General features: G+C 40.8%; 1 protein-coding gene across 1 annotated transcript in view; it reads left to right on the forward strand.

The window, feature by feature from the left end:
* The first annotated feature begins 6,207 nt into the window (after positions 1-6,207).
* The window catches only part of MAP4K4 (mitogen-activated protein kinase kinase kinase kinase 4), a 72,974-nt gene continuing 56,181 nt past the window's right edge, over positions 6,208-23,000 (forward strand). The window contains exons 1-5 of the mRNA XM_048495348.1: positions 6,208-6,363; positions 7,874-7,984; positions 12,851-12,941; positions 18,542-18,672; positions 22,497-22,551. Coding sequence (XP_048351305.1) covers positions 6,271-6,363; positions 7,874-7,984; positions 12,851-12,941; positions 18,542-18,672; positions 22,497-22,551 — 481 coding nt within the window. The 5' untranslated portion in view covers positions 6,208-6,270. The remainder of the gene's footprint in view (positions 6,364-7,873; positions 7,985-12,850; positions 12,942-18,541; positions 18,673-22,496; positions 22,552-23,000) is intronic.

Below are 23,000 nucleotides of genomic sequence, written 5' to 3' on the forward strand. Positions count from 1 at the left end.
ATTTTAAGCTTTAGTCTATGCAAAGAGATGTTAATAGAGAAACAGTGTGTTCGTTTTCCATGACTGGGGATGGGGGGAGATCTTCTCCTTCTTATCCAAGAATAAGTATTAGAAACAAGAAAATGGTCAGAAATTATACAACCCAATGGAATTGGAGACCACAGTATGTAAAAATGGACCACTTTTCCTGCCTGCCAGTACATCTGATAGTGTTATGAGAAGACAATGAAAGTGTAATCTACAGAATGGAATAAATAGCATTTCTTGTGCAATCTTACGTAACACATAAACATCTGCAGTGCCTACCTGGAATGGGTGGAGTCATAATTTGTTCAATCGTTTATATTAACCCTTCATTAAGGTCTCTTCCCATAAACATAGGATAATCGCAGTGTTCACTGAAAATTCCCATAAAGGCTTGCTTTTATTTTGGAGGAAAAAAATATGTTGGCCCTGAGTACACATTTTGTAATCCGTACTAGGAACTATATCATAAAGCCGTGTTTAAAGCAAGGAAGCCCAGTGACAAATGAAAAGGTGCCAGGCAGAGGGTGGGGGTGGGAGGAATATTCCATAGTCATTAAAATTGCAGCAGGTGGTTGCTTTGTCAGTGACAACAAACAACTTTCTACAAGTGTTTTTGCCTTCTTATACATGGGAACAATCCCAGCATGTGTTTGCACAGTGTTTCTACCTTCGGGCGTTTCTGTTCATTGAGGAAAAAAAACGCGGCCTGTTAGCCTTGCTTGCCCTTTTTATCTTTATTCTCATTTTATTTGTCATAATCAAAGTAATTGTAAAAAGTTCTATCAGACTAGATCTTTAAACTCAAGAGAGGGTGCTTTCTGAAGATGAAACAATACCATATCCCTTAGTTGTGAGTGTGTGTGTGTGTGGGGGGGGGGGGGAGAATATCTTTATTTTTATGACATTTGAGGAAATACACTATGGAAAGTGATGAGATGTTTAAGTAGACCTGATATTTCTTTTACTAATACTGAAATAAACATTTTTGCTTAGGGTTATATGTGCATAGTCATTGGGACTTATTTATCTTTTAAAGACCAATTCTTATTAGGGTTAAAAGTAACTTTGGTTTCTTAAAGGTATTGTATCTCTTGGGGGGGGGAACTTGAAGATGAGAAGTACCACTCTGGCCATTTTCTTACTGGTAGTCTGTTGGAGGTTTTTTGAAATGCTTCATATTGCTAGGTTCATATTGCTAGGTTCACTGATGTGGGTTTTCCAGGAAAATTTGAATTGGAAAATTTTCCCGGCATATTGGGGAAAAATTTTCTAGAAAAAAAACTTTCTATTTAAAAACAATAATGTCATTTATTTAAATAGTGTTAGCAAAAGGAGGCCAATATACCAGGTGCTTGGACCATGTACAACCACTGAGGTTTGTCCATATTCCACAACATTTGGCATTTTTGATTTGTAGCATAGCAGCCCTTGTTCCTCCATAGCTCAGTTTGACCGTGGGGATGAGACCCAGCTACTGTCTTAAGCTGGGCACTGGGTAAAGGTTCACCAAACCATACTTTTTTTACTGGTTGCCAAGGTGAGCTAGAATGTGTGGGCCATTAGTTGAGACTTATCAGAGATATGCTGGCTAGGAATCAGGTAGCCTCTGCCATGGACACAAACACTTGTGGGGCCTCACAAGGATCAATATTGGAGCCGGTACTGTTTAATTTGTTTGCAGATGATTTGGAACAAGGGATGAATAGTGTAGTGGCCAGGTTTGCAGACAACACAAAATTATTCAGGATGGTGAGAATAAAGGATGAATGTGAAGAGCTCCAGGAGGACCTCCACAAATTGCAGACTAAGTTCATTGTTGGTTATTGTAGGGAGATACACACTGGAACAAAAAATCACAACTTCAAGTATAAGGTAATAGGGCCTGAACTTGCTGAGTCTGAGATGGAAAAAAATCTTAGGTTCATAGTAGGTAGCTCAATGAAAGTTTCAATCCAGTGTTCTTCAGCGGCAAACTAGCTAATTCTTTTAGGGATTATTAGGAAAAGGATTGAAAATAAATGGCCAAGATTATAATGCCCCTGTATTGACCAATGGCGTGGCCTCATTTGGAATATTGATTGTCGGGTGCTGCCGGGGGCGATCCTTTCCCTGATGCTTTTTAACATCTATATGCATCCCCTGGCCAAGCTAGTCTGGAGTTTGGGGCTCACCGTCATGGGTGGTTGAGAGTTAGCAGGTTGAAACTGAATCCAGCAAAGATGGAGGTCCTGTGGATAGGCAACGGTAAGATGCCAGCTGATTTTGTTTTGCCCGTGCTGGACGGCGAGGCCCTACACCTGACCTCGTTGGTGACCAGGTTTTTTTGGAGACCCAGGTCACCAGAATGGCCCAGATTGCGTTCTGCCATCTCCACCAGGCGAGACAGTTGGCCCCGTATCTCTCCCATGTTGATCTAGCCACAGTGATCCATGCAACAGTCACTTCTAGGTTAGATTATTGTAACTCACTTTACGCTGGCCTGCCCTTGAAACTAATCCAGAAATTAAAATTCGTGCAACATGTGGCTACGATGCTCCTGGCAGGGGCCTCAGGCAGGGACCATATTACACCAGTCCTTTTCCATCTACATTGGTTGCCCATTGAGTACCGGGTTATCTTCAAGGTTTTGGTTCTAGCCTTCAAGGCCTTGAGCGGTCTTGGACCTGCGTACCTTAGGGACCACCTATCCCCATATTACACAAGCATGCTCCTCCGCTCCTCAGAGGGGAATCTTCTGGTAGTCTCTGGCCCAAAAACCATCCGGCTGGCCTTGATGAGGGCCAGAACATTTTCATACCTGGCCCCCACTTGGTGGAACATGCTCCCATCTGAGGTTATGGCCCTGCTTATGGTTTATACTGTTTTAAATTATTTATTAAGACTGTTTCTGTTTTATTGTAATAGTTGTTATTGTTGTTGCTGCCCTGAGCCCTTCGGGGGTAGGGTAATACATACATACACACACACACACACACACACACACACACACACACACACACACACACACACACACACACACACACACACACACACACACACACACACACACACACACACACACACACACACACACACACACACACACACACACACACACACACACACACACACACACACACACACAAAAATAATTAAGTTTGTAAATTTTTTATCTTTTAGTAGGATGAAAAAGAAAAGGACATGTTTAGAGTTTGCACATCAACTGGGAACTGAGAGAGCTTTGATCCTCAAAATGTAGTATTATGTGACACACATCAGTGTTAGAAGAAAATGGTTGTAATCAAGTGCAGCATTTTACAGCAGCCACGAGATGTCCCTGCACTGACAATATCCTAAAATCAATATTTCATTGTTGTTGTTTTTGGGCAGGACTTGTTCTGTAAACACAGCATCTCTGTTATATAGTTGTGTTCACAGAAACTGATGCATAGGCTTTCTATAATATATTGGAACAAAGTTCTTTGCTATGATTCCCTTTGTCGAGGGAATACTGTGAAGTGGTTTATATATATATATATGGGGTAGTAACTCCTACAACATGGAAAATGTAGTTGGTTGTATATATTTGAAGAAATAAAAAGGGTGGTCACAAAGTGGATTTTTTTTAAAAAAGAAAAAGCTGATGTATCATATATGGAGACAAAGAATGCATATACAGTACTTTGGGCACAATAGTTTAAAGTGGTAATTGACACCAGCTCCATTTAATAAATTGCTAGGAGGATTTACCAGCCTCTCACAATGCATTGTTTCTTCCTTGGGTTTTAAAGGGTTGCTTATTTTTAAACATGTTAAAAATCAGAAAGAATTGCAAATATACAGTTTACCGTGGTATTCTTTCTACTAGAGAGCAATGTGGAAAAACGTTCCAGTCTCACGACAATAACTATCCAGTTGAGAGTCCTGAAGCCCCTTCACTTCTGACAGATGCATTCTGTGGTTTTGCGTAGCTATTTTAAGACCATTCCTTTCAGTTTGTAAGCTTAAATTGGTTTGGCATGAGAGGTCAATGATAAGCATTTCATACACATCCTTTGGGTTCCTTTACATTCAAAGCTGCTTTATATTTCAAATTTGATCGGGAAAACAGTGGATTTTGGGGGTGGGTGGGGTGGGGTACTTAACCCTTTATTGTGTTTCCTCAAGTATGGTTATTTTATCTTTATCCTCTTTCACCGAGATATTGTATTTAAGTTCATTTTGATGTCCTTACACATCTTTGTGGGGTTTCCACTGACTGAAGACCTACCTCACTTTTGACTTGCTTTAGCCTTTGCTTTTGGAAGAGTTGGAATCCTCATGAACAGCCGGAGGGTGGGGGTGGTTAGAAATCTGCTGTAGAAGCTGAAAAGTCTCACTTCACCAACAGAAATCCTCTTGTCAATGGAAATTGTTGATGGGATCCAAACTTTCCCCCTCTTTGTAGCTTATGGGATGTGGAGACACAAAGGTGGACGTACTAAACACACTGCTTTCTGATCAAATTAGCAGTTCCATATAGTTGCTTTGAAGTATTTTTTAAAAAAATTGAATGAAATGTAGTTAATCTCCTAATATGTGGCGAGGGTGTGGTAGAAGATCGTCTTTATTATTTGCTACAGGATCTAGATAGCCCAGGATAGCCCTATCTCTTCATATCTCTGAAGCTAAGTATGGTCGGTTCTGGCTAGAATTAGAATGGGAGAAATCCAAGGAATGCTGGGGTTGTGTCTCAGAGGCAGGGAGAAGAGGTACTGCAGGAAGAAGGATAACTTTTTGAGAATTGCATCTGTTCTTCTACTGGCAGGAAATCTGGGACCAGCCCATTATATTTAATCTTTAGATAGCTTTAACTCAGTTAGACAAACAAGCAGTGCCAAACCTAGATTGTATCTTAATCACTGTTACAGGACTGTTAACTCTAGATGCATAGCCCAATTTGTGGGACCTCATGAGCGCTACAAAATACTGTGTTGCTGTTTCAGGATTATTAGTGGGCTGACTCCTTCAGAGACATTCCTCCCATTGGGCAAAGTGGGCAGTCGTCCGGGGTGCCCCCTTCTGGGGGGCACAAAAACTGCAGGTTCATTTGTGGGATTTTTTGTATTTTCAGTGTTTTTTCCATTTTTGGCTTGCAGGGGGCTTGGTTTTTAGGCTAGCAGCACCAAAATTTCAGGGATTTTTCAGGACACTCTCCTGATAATATCACCCAGGTTTGGTGAGGTTTGGTTTAGGAAGTGCCCCCATCCCCCATTGTTTCCAATGGGAACTAATAGGAGATGGGGGCTACACCTTTGAGGGTCCATAACTTTGGACCCCCTGACCCAAACTTCACCAAACCTGGGTGGTATCATCAGTAGGGGCTCACGAAGATACTCTGAAATTTTGGTGCTGTTATCTTAATGCTTGCACCCATGACAGCAGGCACCCCCTAAATTTCCCCAGATTTTCCTTTTAAATCCACCCCCTTCCTGCCAATGCTTGTTTTCTTTCTTTTATTCTCTCAATGCCTAATAAAGGTTATTATTATTATTATTATTAAATCCACCCCCTTTGGCATGGATTTAAAGGAAGAATCTGAGGTCCCCAGTTTAAATATTGAAAGTGATTCTGTTTCAGGGTGGGGGATAATCCACCCCAAAACAGCATCACTTTCAATGTTAACTGGGGTCCCCAGATTCTCCCTTTAAGGTGGATTTAAAAGGAAAATCTGGGCTCCCTAGTTATACACCATTGAAAGTGATGCTGTTTGGGGGTGGATTCCAGCATCACTTGTTTAAACTAGGGAGCCCAGATTCTCCTTTTAAATTCACCTTAAAGGGAGAATCTGGGGTCCCCAGTTTAAATAACATTGAAAGTGATGCTGTTTCCCCAATTGGGGGGACTGGATACAACACCATAAAATGTTTTCATAGCAGTAATAAAACATTTTGAAAGCATTTTGAAAATGTTTTCAAAAAAATATTTCTGCTGTGTGGCATGGCCCATTGCTGTGTTCAGATTTGCGAGTTGGGGCATGTTCTATAATGTGATGGTGACTTTGAAATGACCTGGTGGAAAAAAAACATTGTTTGGTCACGGTGGGAGAGGGTGACCGCCCATGGGGGGTGGTGGGCATCAGGTTTTGCCCAGGGCTCCAGTTTGCCTAGGTACACCACTGGACTCCTTAGGTTCATCACCAGAGCTCCAGTGGATGCATACAAACTTGTTTGTTGTTGTTATTTTCCAAAGGATGAAGAAGAAGAAATCAAACTGGAGATAAATATGTTGAAGAAATACTCCCATCATAGAAATATTGCAACGTACTATGGCGCTTTCATTAAAAAAAGTCCCCCAGGACATGATGATCAACTGTGGGTAAGCCAGTTCTTCATAGACATGCTTTGTTTCCCCTTGGTTAATTCTTTGAGGGTAACCTGATAATGAACAAGAGAAAGAAAAGAACATCCTATTTCAGGAACAAGGCAAAGTTCTGTGATTATTCATTTATGTGAATAATCTTAAGAAAATTGAAATGAGCATTGCTATTAAATGTTCAATTCTCCACAAAAATAACTTGTTTTCATTACTCAACTTTCTAGTAATAGAACTTGAAAAAACAGAGTGTGGTGCCTTTAAAGGCTTATTTGGTTGTTTATTTAAAATAGACATATCAAATCATTTCAATCGAATAAAAATAAAATTTAAAATTAAGCTATAAAACTTCACATCTATCTGTAGAAAAAACACTGGCTTGTCTAAATTTTACAGTGTTCGAAACTGTTGACATTTATTTCTTGCAATAGGTTGAGCTGGAGTAGGTACTAGAATGTGCGTACAGGAATGCTCAGTACAGCTGGTGTGACTGGAATATCTTGCTCAGTGATGTCCAAACTGTATGCTAGAAGATAACTCCTAACATGCCATGGTGGTATTAAATAATGAAAGGTTCCTGTGAACCCAAAGTTCCTTTCAATCAAGAGGAGTCTGTCTGTTAAGTCTCTGCGAGATTAACTTCTCTTCCTTGTGTCCTTCAAATCAGTAATTCTTTGTTTCTGAATCCAGTGGATCTCAGCATCCAATACATCTTTCAGTTGATCTTGATAAAACAGGATTGCACACCTTCTGTTGACTCTCTGGATGACTTCTGTCCTGCCTTTACTCTGTCCAGTAAAGAAGCATGCCCAGGGGTGGGATTCAGCAGGTTTGCACCACTTCGGCAGAATTGGTTGCTAAAATGGTGCTTGTAAACAACCAGTTGTTAAATTATTTGAATCTCACCACCAGAACCAGTTATTAAATTATTTGAAACCCAGCCCTGGGCATGCCCCAATATTTAGAAAAACAGGAGGCAGTCATCTCTGAAGGCAATTTTCATTCTTAACTTGTACTCAGAAAATAAATCTTTGAAGTGTAGCTGAAGTATGTATCTTGTTCCAATATAGAAAAAAAATGCCTTCTAATAGAAGTTTGGAAACATGGATCTAGCTTTTCATCATAGAGTTCATGTGCAAATGAAGAAACAGAAGTGACACAAAGGTAGTTTAGTACAAACTCCTTTGCTGAGGCAAGACATGCCAGAAGTCCTTAGACCAGCATGTTAAGATTTGTTACTACTTGTTCTGTATACATATATCATGCATACCATTGCTGTGAACATCTCATTCTCAGAAAACCAGTGAACTAATATGAAATAAACTTTTATAGATATTAGGAGGATTTGTATTATGATCTACGTGATGAGTAGTTAAGCTTGTCTACTGTCCTCAAATGGCATTCCTCTTAATGTTCTAGTCAACATGCCCATTCTGCCGTCAAATCACAGATATTTCTATGTTGTATGGACTTATTTATGTTGAATTATTCCTTTGTCTTCTGATTTTTACAGCTTGTTATGGAGTTTTGTGGTGCGGGCTCTATTACAGATCTTGTGAAAAATACAAAAGGAAGTGCTCTGAAGGAAGACTGGATAGCATACATCTCCAGAGAAATTCTGAGGGTAAGGAAATTAACACCACCACCACCACCCCCCCCATGTTTTTAGTTAAACAGGCAAGATTAAAATGCTTCACACACTTCCGGTAAGGTTGGCAGTGAAGTCAGCAGCTTTAACTTTGTAACATGGGAAAGGAATAAACTTCAGTTCTAAAAGGTTAACTCATTTTGAAAAACACAAAACTTAAAACAACTGGTGGGTTTATCATTTATCAAAGTCTGTGTGCTGTGGAGCTATTTTAACAAATGTTGATTGGTTGCTTCACTAGTAAAGATGGAGAAAAGTAATACCTGTGAGAATAGTCAGCAGCCTAAATATCATCGGAATGGAAAATTTTCCAGTCAAAATACACCGCCTGGGTATCTCACATCTTTACTTGGAAACACTGGCAACAGGGATGGATAATGAAATACAACATATGTTTTGTTCATCCGCTCTGTAGGGCTAGTATAGTTTGATGGTTTGATGCATAAAGCCAGGTGCTGGATTAACAGAAAGCACCACATGCTGATGCCAGCATCTCTGTTTTATTTTGGTGTTCACAGGGTTCTCTTTTTCCAATATTTCTGACCCATGTGGTGACATAATATCACAAGGTAAACTTTGTTCGTGGGGTGGTTTGCCATTGCTTTTCCAGTTGTCTACTTTACTTCCAGCAATCCGGGTACTTATTTTAACAACCTTGGAAGGTTGGAAGGCTAAGTCAACGTTGAGCTGGCTACCTGAAGCAGACTTCCATTGGGATTGAACTTGGGTCATGAGCAGTGCATTGAGTGCAGTACTGCATCTTACCACTTGTGCACTTTCCCTATTTCCAGGGTTCAAATTTTAAGAGCAAAATAGAATTATTTTCAGTGTGGGACACTGTTATGCTTTGCTAATATCTAGCGGTCCTGGCCCAAATGTTTTCTCTTCTTGGGGGAATTATTTAGTCCTAAACAAACATTGCCCTGACCTGGATAGTACCAGACTAGCCTGAACTCATCAAATCTCAGAAACTAAGGCAGGTCAGCCCTGGAAAATATTTGGATGGGAGATCTCCAGGGAAAATCAGGGCCATTGTACAGAGGCAATGGCAAACCACCTTTGAATGTCTCTTGCCTATGAAAATGCTATTGGGTCATCATAAGTCTGCAGTGACTTGATGGGCAATAAATAAATAAACTAATTTAACACTTTATAAAATACTTACAAGCATTAAAATTAGAATTACAGTAGCATAAACAACTATAGAACGATAAATAACATTAAAACAGTCAGGACATTCAATCAAATAAAAAAAAAAACCAGTTTTGGGCAACTGCTCTCATGGACACTACATTGGCCTTTATCTTTCTTGCTGCCAGGGCATAAATTGACATTCTGTATAATATAAAATCATCAGAGAGCAGGATTATTAATTTCTCAGTAACAGGATGTAAATTTAAACCAGCTAATACTCTAGCAAGGAATTTGGCACATAAAGCAGGCAGTCAAAAATGTAATGTGGTAAATCATCCAGGACTGGCAAACTGCAAATACAAAAACGTTGGCCCTTTAGTATATCATTATAGTCTTTCAAACTATTCAAACTATGCAGTAAAATGAAGATTACATTTCATGATGCAATAATAAAAGCAAGTGATTGAGTACAGTAAATGCTCCAAGCCTCTTGAAATAGAAAAGCGTTCACCAATTTCTTGAAACTAAAGAGTGCCTGGAAGTCCTTCCTTAAGGGGAAAAAAACCTATTAATTGTCTGACACTATTGAGAGAGTCCTATTCCAAGTATCCAGCAACCTTACTTTTGGTAATAGAAATATGTGAAACCAAGCTTTGCCCATCTTCTGGGGGACAGGTTCAAGAACATGTGAGCTTTTCAATATTAACCACTTGACCTGTATCTCTAAAGAACTCAGGTTCAAATTACCTTCCTCTTCGACCTTGGATCAGTCATTCTCTGTCTGAATGATAAAATACAATTGAGCAGGGAAGAACCATGTAACCTGGACTCCTGTGAGGAAGTGTGAGATTAAAATGTACTAAATAAATTTATTTATTTTCCATTTCCCGCCTGCCCCCTTTCCTCATTGTTCAACGTAATTTAGAATTAAACAAGATGAGCTGATAAAAACACTTGTGATCATCCATTCAGGACCAAAGCAGATTTCACTAAAGACCAAGAGCTGCAAACTTCCTAGATGAGATCATCCTTTCCCTAATCAGGCAGCTACATCTTGGCAAGATTGGATGGGTTCCCAATTGTATAGGCCTCTTATTTATTAGCTGTATTTATTAGGTGCCTCTAGGCAGATGTGTGCAGAATGGGAGAGAACACATGTGTTATTCCAGTCCTGTAATGTATTAATTCTAGGTCTCCCTTTTTAATTTCTTAAAAATATGGTACAGTGAATAACAGGAAAGCAGCAGCTTGCATAGTTCAAAATTCTGTTTATAGCAAAACCCAGCCAAATATACTTCCTGCAGCTAATATTAATCATTCATCTCAAAAGCCTGGTTCAAGTAATTTCTATTATAACAAAAATTATACTAATTATTTGAGTGTGTTCCTTTGCAAATACTTTGGCAATTTGTTTAAAGTCCTGTTAATGTAGCTTCATCCCCCCTCCCCTCAAAAAAAGAAGAAAAGAAATCTACCAGCAAAAATGGTACCAAAGGTGTCTGTCTATATATACTTTTAGTCAATAGTATGAAGTTATTTCTTTAGAACCAACTCAAATCTTATAATGCAGTGAGAGTTTTTTTTCTTCAAGATGAATGTTAAAAACAAAACAAACAACAATAGAATATTGTTGGGCATGATGGAAAATACATGACTTCAGATTTTAGCAGTCAAGAGAGAGCACCTTAACTATGATTCAGTTTTCATTAGGGTAGGCCAGTGATGGCGAACCTTTTCGAGACGGAGTGCCCAAACTGCAACTCAAAACCCACTTATTTATTGCAAAGTGCCAATATGGCAATTTAACCTGAATACTGAGGTTTTGCAGGTTCTGGTGAGTTTTCCGGGCTGTGTGGCCATGGTCTGGTGGATCTTACTCCTAAAGTTTCACCTGCATCTGTGGCTGGCATCTTCAGAGGTGTATCACAGAGGAAAGTCTGTTACACACTGTGATACACTCTGTGACTTCCCTCTGTGATACACCTCTGAAGATGCCAGACACAGATGCAGGCCATGGACCCTGTGATCCATGGGCAAAGAAAGCTGGATGGGGATGGGGGGTGGGTGGATGGATGGGAAAGCTGTCACTGCCCATGGACCCTGTGGTCCATGGGCAGAGAAAGCTTGATGGGGTTGGGGGGTGGATGGATCAAAGGAGACTGGAGCGCCACTCTCCTCTCAGAGAGAGAGGGGACCACCAGCCTCTGCATTTGTTTGGGATTTTTTTATGCCAAGAAAGGGTCCCTTTCTATGCTTAAAAAAAATGCCCAGGCTGGAGTGTTGGAGGCCACCGAGCAGGTCGCCAATGCCATTCCCCCTCTGCCCGAGGGGGAAGGCAGCCACCTTCTCCATCGGGCAGAGGGGGTTGCCTGCTCGGCGCCGCCGGCTCCCGCGCCACGAGAGCAGGCGGCCCCGAGCAGGCGGCCTCCGCCGTCTCCCCCTCTGTCCGAGGGACAAGGCAGTCACTTTCTCCCTCGGGCAGAGGGGATTGGCTGCTCGGCGCCGCCGGCTCCCGCGCCGCAAGAGCAGGTGGCCCCGAACAGGTCGCCACCGCCATTCCTCCTCTGCCCCAGGGAGGAAGTGGCTGCCTTCTCCCTTGGGCAGAGGGGAAATGGCTGCGGCGACCTGCTCGGGGGAGGGAGAGATTTGGGCACTCGCATGCCCGGCAAGTGGCCTCCACGTGCCACCTGTGGCACACGTGCCATAGGTTCGCCATCCCGGGGGTAGGCCGTTCTGGATGCAGAATGATCTTAGGTCACACTAAACGCTACTGGGACCAAATGTGATGGCAGCTCTCCCTCTGAGGATATGAAAGCAGAGGTGTAGCTCCAAGGGGATGGGGGGGTGCCCGACGCACTGGGCACACACCCCTGTGGGAGCGTGGCGGGGGCGGAGGACGCACCAGTGCACTGGGCCCTTTTCCCCCTTGCTATGCCTCTGTATGAAAGCCAAAATTCATTGAAACCTTTCTCCAGCATTAATTGAAACACATGAGTCTAATTGTAGGGTGGAGAACCAAAGTAAAAATAAATGTGATAAGTCTTTGTATTAGTGCACCCTATTGAATAATGCCCAGCTGTACCAAGGAGTCCTTAGAAACTGGCCCTGGTAACCTTTACTACACCCTGTGATTTTATTTCATTCATTAACCCAACTTAACTGTTTGCAGGGCATTTAAGATCATCAGAATCTGCAGCTGGAACTTACCTTTATGCCCAACATTTTTTGCTTTGTTTTATTTTACTTAACATCCAGCCTGAAGAAGAGTTCTAATGAATTCAAAAACTTACTTATTATTTATGATGTTTAAGTTTCTCCTTATATAGGAAGGCATCCCATATTTTTGGCAAAGTGTACAGTTTTGCTCTTCATAATTTTGGCAATATTTCTACAAGTGGGTTGATTTCATTCCAAACTACTTTTACACTGTTTTTTATAAGATTAGATCTGGGCAGACATATAATAGAAATGCTGTGTGAAACTTTCCTTCCTTGCAAAGTCTGCATGAGTAACTCACTGTGAATATACCTACATTCGATCATACTACACATGCTGTACAAAAAAGATTTCTTAACTGATAAAGACTACAAGTCTGGGTATTTAAAATAGCTATACAGTAAAGTAGCTAAAGACTCATGTTAGTTGCAAACTTTTTTTTGAAGAAAAGGACACCCTATATTCTGTTCTTTTCAAAAAAACAAAACACAGGGATTGGCACATCTTCATGCTCATCATGTGATTCATCGTGATATCAAAGGACAGAATGTATTGTTAACAGAGAACGCAGAGGTGAAGCTGGGTAAGTGAACATCCCTTTGTCCGCTCACCTGTTTTTTTGTATATTCCTTTGTTTCCATTGTTAGTCTTCAGCAACATCTAGCCTGCTGTGGTGTTTAACTAGCAGGAGAAAAGAAGTCGAACCAGAAAACCATCAGCAGGATAATTTCTAATACATCTTATTGATATTTTGTGGATTTGTTTGCTGTAATTCTCAGTGGTACAAGAGTAGTCAGGACAGCATGATGTAGTGATTAGATGGTTACATTATTAGACCTTGGAAAATCCAAGTTCAGATTGCTGCTTGCCATGAAAGTCTTGGTGAACTTGGGTCAGTCACTTCTTCTCAGCCATATCTGCCTCACAAGGCTATTACAAGGATAAAATTGAGATACAGAAGTACCCAGTGGTAGCCACCTTGAGCCTCTCTGGAGAGGAGCAACCCATCATTTAAAATGTAATGTAGCTGCTAACATTTTTCTTTATCATCTCATATGTTCACACAATTCATCTCGCGGTATCTTACAAAGAACATTAAAATGTAATAAAACATGATATACAGCATCAAAAATCATGATAAACACCGTTAAAAACTTGAAAATTTGTACTGTTAAAAACAGCCTGCTTCACCATCCCTTCTGGTGAAGATTTCATACCCTTTTCAGTGTTAGATTCTTCCTCCTGAAAAAAAGATAATAGCATTGGTGCCAAAGTGCATTGAAACAGACTTCGCTGGCCCCTACATTTCTTTAGTTCCTGTGAGTTTTCTTCTTACCTGCAAGAATGGGTGAGGGATTAATCCATTTGTACTCGTATGTCCATCTCCTGAAGCCAAGGAGTAGCTGGCAGAGGCAAGGTCACATGCTCCAAACAACGCTGACGATTAAATCTGCATTTATTTTGTACATAGTATAAATCACAATAGAGAGTTACCCAGGCATGAAACAAAAATGCTAGAGAAGTGTAGCCATCATAGCTATGTCATAGCTGCCAGGTGGAGTTCAGCAAGGAGAAGCCATCATGGATTCTGTGAGCACTTGAACAGATTTACTGGTTTGTAGATGCTTACCTTCTTCTAATAGTTTTCTTAGGACAGAAGCCTTTTTCATGTTTCTGTTAAAGGCCACCATCTTAAAAACAGGTAGTACAGGGGTGTAAAAGATTTAGACCACTCCTCAGTATTGGGTATTTCCCAATACTGTGTGCTGGGAAACAGCAATACCATTTCTCAGATGATTCCAAATGATCTTGAAATAAGAGTCAGCCATTTACCCCAAAGATACTAGTTGCTGCTAATAGCTGAAGTAGTATTGTTGATAGGTGACATTGTAGCACTTAGGAATGGGTTTCAGTAGGTGAGAAAAATTGTTTATTGATTGTAACTTGAGCAGCCAAATCCAGAACCCTGGGGCAGCCAGCCAGGGATGGCACTGCTTTGGGCTTTTTGGCAGTGTGGGGAGGCAAAAACTGTGGAAAAGCCTTTCATTGGACTCAATGAGCTTACGCCACCTGAAAGGATGGCAGTAAACCCAAGCCCTGAGAGGCAAAGCCAGGGTAGAAGCTGAGTAACGTTGGCTCCACCCCTCAGCCACGTCCTTGGAATGCCTCCACTACACCAGTGGGGGTGCAGGAGTGCTGACACAGTGCTCTGCACCAAGTCGGGACTTCAGGGAGTGCTACAGCAGCCACCCACCAGCAGATTTGCCCTTCCACCAAGGTGGGGAGGACAAATCTGCTGGCATAGTGGGGATGGAACCACACTTTATGCACTTTTAGCGAAGTTAACTCTGACTTGGGAAAGCCTATATTCTGTTAGTTTTTAAGGTGCCACTGGATTCCTGCTTTATGTTTCTGTAACAGGCTAGCTACCTCTGTAAAATTAACTGTGTCAGCAAGATTTATGCCAAGATACCTACTTGCAGAATAGTCATATGTTGGTTATGCTACATGTTTTGTGCTTGGGGTATGAGACCCAGTGGGGCCTTTCTTGCAATGAGGCAAATTCAGTATTGGTCACAATTAGGTGCTTTTAAAGGCTTTAATAGGCCAGTTGGGTGCCTTCTGTAAGTTATTTGATAGACAAGCATATACATTCTTAGGATTCTGTAAGCCACCCTGAGCCCATATGAGGAAGGACGGCTCATAAGTTGAGTAAATCAATCTACAAAGAGTCAATTTTCAACCAAGTCTGGCTTTTCATTAAATCACTTTATTTTTTAAAACAATTATATCGCACCCTCCGAATATGAAAGAAGAGTTGATTTTTCCACTTCAATTTCTACCTTAAGGAGTCTCAGAGTGGCTTTCAATGGCCTTCCTTTCCCCTCCCCTCAACTGACAACTTGTGAGGTTGGTGGGGCTGAGAGAGTTCAGAGAGAACTGTTACTAGGCAAGGTCACCCAACAGGCTCCATGTGGAAGAGTGAGAAAACAAACCCAGTTCACCAAATTAGAGTCCGCTTCTCTTAATCACTGCACCATACTGGCTGAAGGGTTCTACTTCGTCACCATGACTAATAGACATTGATGGATGACATTTCCCATGACTGTGACATACTACTATTTCCATAAGTCAGATGAGGAGTTGAGGATGAGACCTGTATTACCTAAAGCAATCTGATAAATGTTTAGAACTAGGGACTTCCTGATTGTTAGCTTTCTAGCCACCACACTCTATTGGCCAGCTTCCCTATGTACCACTGAAAATGCTGGTTTATGTAGATGTCAACAAAAGACAAAATTGTACCAAAAGGGCTACAGCTAATGTTAAAGAAGCCTCCCACTGGAGTGCAAAAATGAAAATGTTACTTGTATAGAACCATAGTATAGAACCATAGTAACAATAAGTAGATTGGCATACAATCAAATGCAGCAAAAATCCTCCAAACAATAATGAATATCAGAATAAGCTAGTTGGAATCTAGATAATATGCCGACCTCGTAGTCACAACGTCAAGGCTTATTAGATTAATTAGTACCCAAGAATCACATTTATAATACTGATAAGGATAATCCAAGCCGGACTGCGCTCTGCTTGCTTAATTCATGTTTCTCGCAAAAAGTCCTTTTGATGTAACATATATGAATATTGTAAAGTGTATTGGTCCTAAAAGACAGAACCCATTAAAAATGTTTGGAGAAATCTGATGGGAAGGAAGAACTTGAGTTTTCTTTACATAAGGTAACCAAATAGAGATACTCTCACTTTTCACAGTGTAGCGATATCAAGTGTGTTCAGACTGTCCTGAAACATGCCAATGCTGCTGAATGAAACAACATTAGTGACTGTGGGAATGAGACAATGTCCTGTCTGATTTGCCTCTACAAAACTCAGTGTGTGCATTTGGTTGGTGGTCTATGAGTTTTATTGAGGTGTCCTGGTTTTGCCTCATATGAAGCAGAGGACAAAGTTGGTCTTCCAGGTTTTCTTGCAGGCAGGGCAGATAACCGTGCTGTAGGTATGCAAGGCTCTGCTTTAAGTCTGTACCTCAGGGCGTAAGAAGAGGTACAACTGTGAACAGAAATATGACGACAAATGAGTTGGAATGTCAGAAGTATTTATAATGAAAAATAATAGCCAACTTTATCATGAAGAGTGATGAGGATCATTTCTCAGTTGTAAACATGTTACAAATCTAGGTTATGAAACAGAATGGGAGTGATGAGGGCATAAAAGACTGTTTTCCCCACATGTCTTGGATTGTTCCTGTGGAATCTTGAATGCACTTCATTTGATTAACTATGGGACCCACTTGACTTAAAAAACAGCACGACCTGTTTTTCCACATTCTGAGCAGTGTAGTAATATACTAAATCACTGAAAGCCAAGCACTCACCTGTGGCTGCATACACAGAATGATTTTTTTTGTGCTGCCTTTATACGGCCAAGGAAGCAAAAAATTGTGTGCTTCTCTTTATCAGAGTAACAGCCCAATCCAGTTGGTCTAGAGAGCTGGGGTGGTGCCGCTCCAGAGCCGCCACACCCCTCAAAAGGGCTTTCCCACAGTGTGCGAAGCGCAGAAAAGTTTAAAAAAAGAAAACTGGGCCAAAAATCTCCTGGGGCGGGGGGAGATATAGATATGCCTCAGAAATTGTGGTGTATCTCCACATGTGCCTATGCTGCTGCATGGAGCCCCGCCAGGCAGTGGAGACTGACAAGGTTGGCCCCCCCCCCCCCCCCCCGAGGCCTGTCCCCAGTCATGCCAGTGGAACATTTTGTGCTGGTGGGTCTGGGTGACAGCAGCTACCTCTGGGTCAGGCACCTTAGAGCCACACACCACCCACACACCAGGGTAAGTGACCCTCCTCTGCCCGCATATTAGTGCCTTGTGCTGGTGAGATGGGCATCTGGCGTGGGGATGCATTGCCTCCAGAGAGAATTTCTCTGTTCTCTTGATTTGGCTGCCCAAATTATTATAATAATTTTATTACTATTTGTTTTATTTGTTGGCCACCCTTACCCTTAGGATGGCTTCCTACATAAAACAATACAATTTCAATACTCGAAACTGATACACTGATACAGAAACCTGGCCTGTCAAAAAAACATATCCCAGTGGTGGCAAAATCTCAGTAAATTACATATTAAATTACATATTAAAATCCCTACAGCCTACACAAAGAAAATATGGGGGGGAAAGGGTGGGAAGGAGGGATGCCGCTAGATGGAACCGTTGCTGCCTCAACCATAGGTCTGGTGGAACAGCTTTGTCTTGCAGGTTCTGCGAAATTTCATTAACTCCCTCAGGGGCCAGATCTCCTTTGACTGCAGCGAAATGGTTAGAACCAAAGGGGAAGAGTCAAACAAAAGGGGTCTGCTTAGAGGAGAAAGGAGCTCTATCAAAGGAGTTGGTACACTAGTGTGTTGATCACATCCCATAAAAACCTGGAACTGGTTCTGGGCCAGAGGCAGAAGGGCATTTGGGAAGAAATGTGGCACTGAAATCTTCAAATATTCTTATTTCAAGAGCAGCAAGTAGTAGTGCACATTCACAATTATTTGCTCACGAGGTACACATACTAAACAGTACCAGGTAACACAATTTCCAGGTTGAACCATTCACTATTTATGACAGCTGAGCATTTACAAGAGGATCTGAATATTCAAGTAGGGTTTACTTAAAGAGATAATATCGTGACTCAAGTAGTGCTTGCTGGGAAGCAGTCACTGAAAGTTGGGACATTCAAGTTCAGACCTGTTCCTGTCCAGAGAAAGTCAAGGCTGAAGAATTTCGTCTAGGTTTTGGGAAGCAAAGGACAAAAGCATACTGTTGTTTCACTGCTGTAGGCTGATTCCCAGCTATGAAATGTTTTGGTTCTTCAACTAGTATACACATTGCCAAAAAGAACACTTGTAGTGTAGCAAGTGTACTTTGACATTCACGTTTATTGTGATTTAGAGATAATGTAAAAAACTCAATGAAATATTCTGCTGGTAAATAGTTGAAAGGCAGGAAGGATGAATGAATTATGACCCATCTCTCCCTGAATGTTCATGTTGCGTAGATTGCTCAATTTTTATTTTTTTAAAAATGTACTTATGCCTTTTTTGTACCTGTTTTCCTTTACGGTGTCTTGGAGACTTCTATATGTTTACTGGTTTTCCTGTTTATCTAAACTTTAGTGGATTTTGGTGTGAGCGCTCAGCTAGACAGGACAGTGGGTAGACGAAATACCTTTATTGGAACACCTTATTGGATGGCTCCAGAAGTTATTGCCTGTGACGAAAATCCAGATGCTACATACGATTACAGAGTAAGAGAACTCATATTAACATAGTAGCTAAGGTGTGTGTGTCTTCCTCTGTATATGCAATTTGTATGCCTAGTGTCTATGTATGATGTTGACGTTCTGAGATTGTGTAATGATTTTTTCCCTTTCTCCTTCAGCCGAGTAGGACAAATAAAAAGCAATCACACAGTAACCTTAAAACTCAGTGCCTGTAGTAAAAAGTTTGACTAAGAGCTATTTCAAATGATGATCATTTTCTGAATTGGATATTTTTGTGTGAAAATAATAGGACAGAAAGTTCTTGCCCTTTCTCCTTCTACTGCTGCCCACTGATTCCCCTGAATATCTGATCATGGAGTATAGGAGGGCCCCTCATTATTAGCATGAGAAGCAGGATGGAGGTGTGCAGCGGGAAGAGGGATCTGGTATTAATTACCTCATCGTTAATGAAAAATTTAGTCCAGATCCAACCTATTATGACATCATTATACACTTAACACCACGCAGCTTCCTAGAACTTGTACAATAAGTTAAAAATGTTCATTTGTGTTTAGCACTGGTAAGCTGTGCATATGTTGATTTCACATTTGGAAGTGTTTTCCATAAAGGCAATATGAAGTGACCAGTGTGGTATAGGGTTTAAGAGTGGTGGACTCTAATCTATAGAGCCAGTTCAGTTCTCCACTCCTCCACATGCAGCCTGCTGGGTGACCTTGGGCCAATCACAGTTCGCTGAGAACTCGTCTCAGCCCCACTGTACCTCACAAGGTAGCTTTTGTGGAGAGGGGAAGAGAAGGTGATTGTAAAAGCTTTGACACTCCTTGAGGCCTGTAAGAGAAAAGTGGGTATAAAAATCAACTCTTCTTCTTCCTCAAAGGAGTAGTTTGTAAAAGCACCTCATTCCTGGTCCCAAAAAGAGTCCTAGGTTTATTCTAAAGATAGCCTTGGTTCAATTTTGATTTGGTATCAGTATTAAACCTTAATAATAGTCAGGTTACATGATCTTAGAACTGGTCTCCTCCTCTTCCTACTTTAAAGCTGAGCAACTTTCTAGTTATGTCTCCAATTACTTCTTAGTTTCCTGAAAATAACTAATATGGGGAACAGGGTAGAGGAAAGAGGAAAAAGACATCAAAAGTAGGGCTACATTAGGCTGAATTAAACTGAGCTAGTCCAGAGATTTGAAAGCCTTTATTGCCTCCAAGAATAAAATCTTTGTTTAGACTACATACCAGTTTCTGAGTTAAAGTGCTTTATGAAAGAGTGGTTATGAGAAGACTTGAGCAGCAGAATGATAGACAATGATGAAAGAAAGCTGTGGGATGACTTCTTGGAGGATTAATCAAAAGGAGCTAATAAGAGAATAGAAAAATAGAGGATGGCTGTATGCTTTTACCTGTCCCCATATCACCGGGGCTTGGACTACTTTGGATTGCATCAAACATGCCAGCCTTCCCAGGCAACATTTCTGAATATTCAATTATATGGGGAAAAAGCACCTGTCTGGAGAAAGCAATCTTATTAAGGGCAGATGATTGCTTATCCTAATGGAGCTGGGTTTTTTGAGAAAAGCAGTTTAGATGATATAACCAGGTAACAGTTCCTCCACTATGTAATATGTGTTCCAGATGTTAAAGGTTCAAGAAAGGTTAGTATGCTAGCTTTTCCACTTCTCGCCCAAACTTGGTGGCATAGCCCAAGCTTTTGAATAGCTCAGAGGCTTATCATGCTTGATGGCTTGCCATGACAAACGTGAAAGTGAATTTGTGGGCTTTTGTACCCAGAAGATATGAGACATGATGTACAGTAGCTGTTGTGAGGCGCTGTTGTGAGGTGCTCTTTTGAGGTGCTGTTGTGATGACATGACACCATTATTTCCTTGAAGATAAAGAATCATACATTCTATTATTTCTTCTTGTATCATTTCCAAAGATTCATGCAGATGATTTAGAACCTAGAAGCATTTATTTTGCTTCATATTTTAGATTTCTCTGATGCATTCACTACAGCAGCAAGGTCGCTTTGGCCTTTTCAACCTGATTGCTGTTTTGTATCTTACTCAACTGAGCCAGAATGGTGCTTAGGGGAGTGGTTTTAGAACTGGAGAGACTGAAGTCCAAATGGCCACTCAGCGATGAAGCTCATTGGATAAACCTGGTCTAGTCAAATTCCCTCCCAGCGTTAACATACCTCACAGGAATATTTTGAGGATAAATACCTAGCTGGATAGATCTGTGTGTACTGCCACGTGATCTCTGGAAGAAGGATAGGATAAAAATTTAAGAAATGAATAAATTGCTTTAATGGATTGTTCTCGTTTTACTTTATGGGTGACTTGAGGTATTAATTAAGTTAGGACTGCAGGAAATACGCCTTAATGGCTCATGCTGAATGAGAGGTTGTGGGATAGAGAAATATTAGAAAGCATTTGAGCTGGCTTGGGCAGTGTTGAATAATGTCTTTGCTGCTCTTCATTCCTCATGTTGTTCTGGGGAGTTTCCTGTTCCACAGGAATAGCATAGAGTGGGGTTTGATGGGAGCAGGGAGGTCAGGGTATTCAACTGAGCTAAACAGAATAACTTTCCTTTAGCAGAAAAGATCTGAATCCAACTAGTTGTAATCTCCTTTGTTGCTGTTGGAGATAAAACTGTACCTGTTGGTGGAAGCAGACTGTTAATCTCAAATTTGCTTGAGAGCATTTTCTCTGCATGGATTTCTTTGTGCAAGCGTTGAAGCAATTAGAATTGAGAGCAAATGATCTCTTGACAAGCACCTCAATATTCCTGAAATTCAAAATCCATTGCTACATTTAAAATACAATAGGCAAAGTATTAGTGAAAAGTTTTAATCTATCTAGGGAGCAGTGCCTTTTTTTCTCTCTACTATTTTCCCTCCCTGCATCTAAAAGTTGCTCTGTAGAGAGTTTAAAGCCTCTTTTTGTCAACAGCCATCACACGTTTTGTATACCTGTCTGAGTAATCAGATACTGAGAGTTTCACAAACTGGAAAAAACATCTGCTTGTATATGTCATATAATATGGGACAGTGCTTCTAACCTTTCCAGAAAGGATTTATTTATTTATTCATTTATTTTCAACATTTCTGTGCTGCCTTTCGATACAAAAAGGCAGTGAACATCAATCAGTCATTCTTTATTACAGTCATAGCCCAGCATAGTGAACATCAAACATGGAGAACCCAATCCAGAGCTTCTGCTCAGGCATTGCTCACCACCTCTAAGAGGGCTTCTCAGTGCAGGGAGACAGAAAACAACCAAAAAAAGTCTACCTGCTGCTGAAAAGCTCTCCATTGGGTTATATGGGCTTATGTTGGCTCCACTACTGGACACACCCCCAGGGCAGAGGCAACAGGGGCTCAGGAGTGCCGTGCCTGTCTGCCATCAAGGGCCACTGCAGCTGCCCTCTTGGTGGATTTGCCACTATGCCGGAGTAAGTGCTTTGGGGAGAGCAAATCTGCTGGTGCAGCCCCACACCACCTCCATCGGCGGTTTCAGCCCCTCCTGGATTGGGCTGTAAAATAGTTTAAAATATTTTAAATTAAGTATGCATACAATAATTCACTAGAAACATAGCTACATTTGATTACTGAAGATTACCAATATAGATTCTAAAGACCAGATTCTTTGGACAGTTTAAATTTTCAAATGTATGTATTTAGATATGTGGGATGTGTGTTATCCCTCTATGGCATGTTAACAGGAAAATTAAAGTATGTTTTAGAGTTCAGAGTTTGTGCAGTTCTAGTCTTTCTTCATGTAGTGCATAATTAACTGTAACTGAGAAGGAAGAATGTGTAATGTATTTACTAACATATGGTCTCTTTTGTAGAGTGACCTTTGGTCATGTGGCATTACAGCCATAGAGATGGCAGAAGGAGCTCCCCGTAAGTGATATATATCCATTTTCCATTGGGCTGGTTTAGTTTGAAACCTATACTTTGAGTTCCGCTTTGTAATCCAATCTTTCACTTGAGATTTCTGAAAGCACAATGAATGATGAGTTTCTGTTTTCTTTAATTCCCACTCCACCAGGCACCATAAATATAAAATCCTATATATGGTAATGCAGCTTGACCATTAAAACTTTGGGTGAAAGTGTTATTTTTCAGTGATTTTGGCTGAACTCTGTTAATAGAAAAAATAGGGAAAAGTTGAAGATTATCGAATCCATGTAAACATTATGTTGAGAGCCGCAGTAGAGTTTGGAATGTGCAAATTGTAACACTCCCAGTTTTAGATGTATTTAAATTGTTAAATGGTATAATATAATGGATAATATGCCTTGCCCCACCCCGCAAAAGGTCTTAAATCTTTTTTTTTTTGCATCTAGTTT

Source organism: Sphaerodactylus townsendi, linkage group LG04 (genome assembly GCF_021028975.2).
Source record: "Sphaerodactylus townsendi isolate TG3544 linkage group LG04, MPM_Stown_v2.3, whole genome shotgun sequence".
NCBI classification, from domain to species: domain Eukaryota; kingdom Metazoa; phylum Chordata; class Lepidosauria; order Squamata; family Sphaerodactylidae; genus Sphaerodactylus; species Sphaerodactylus townsendi.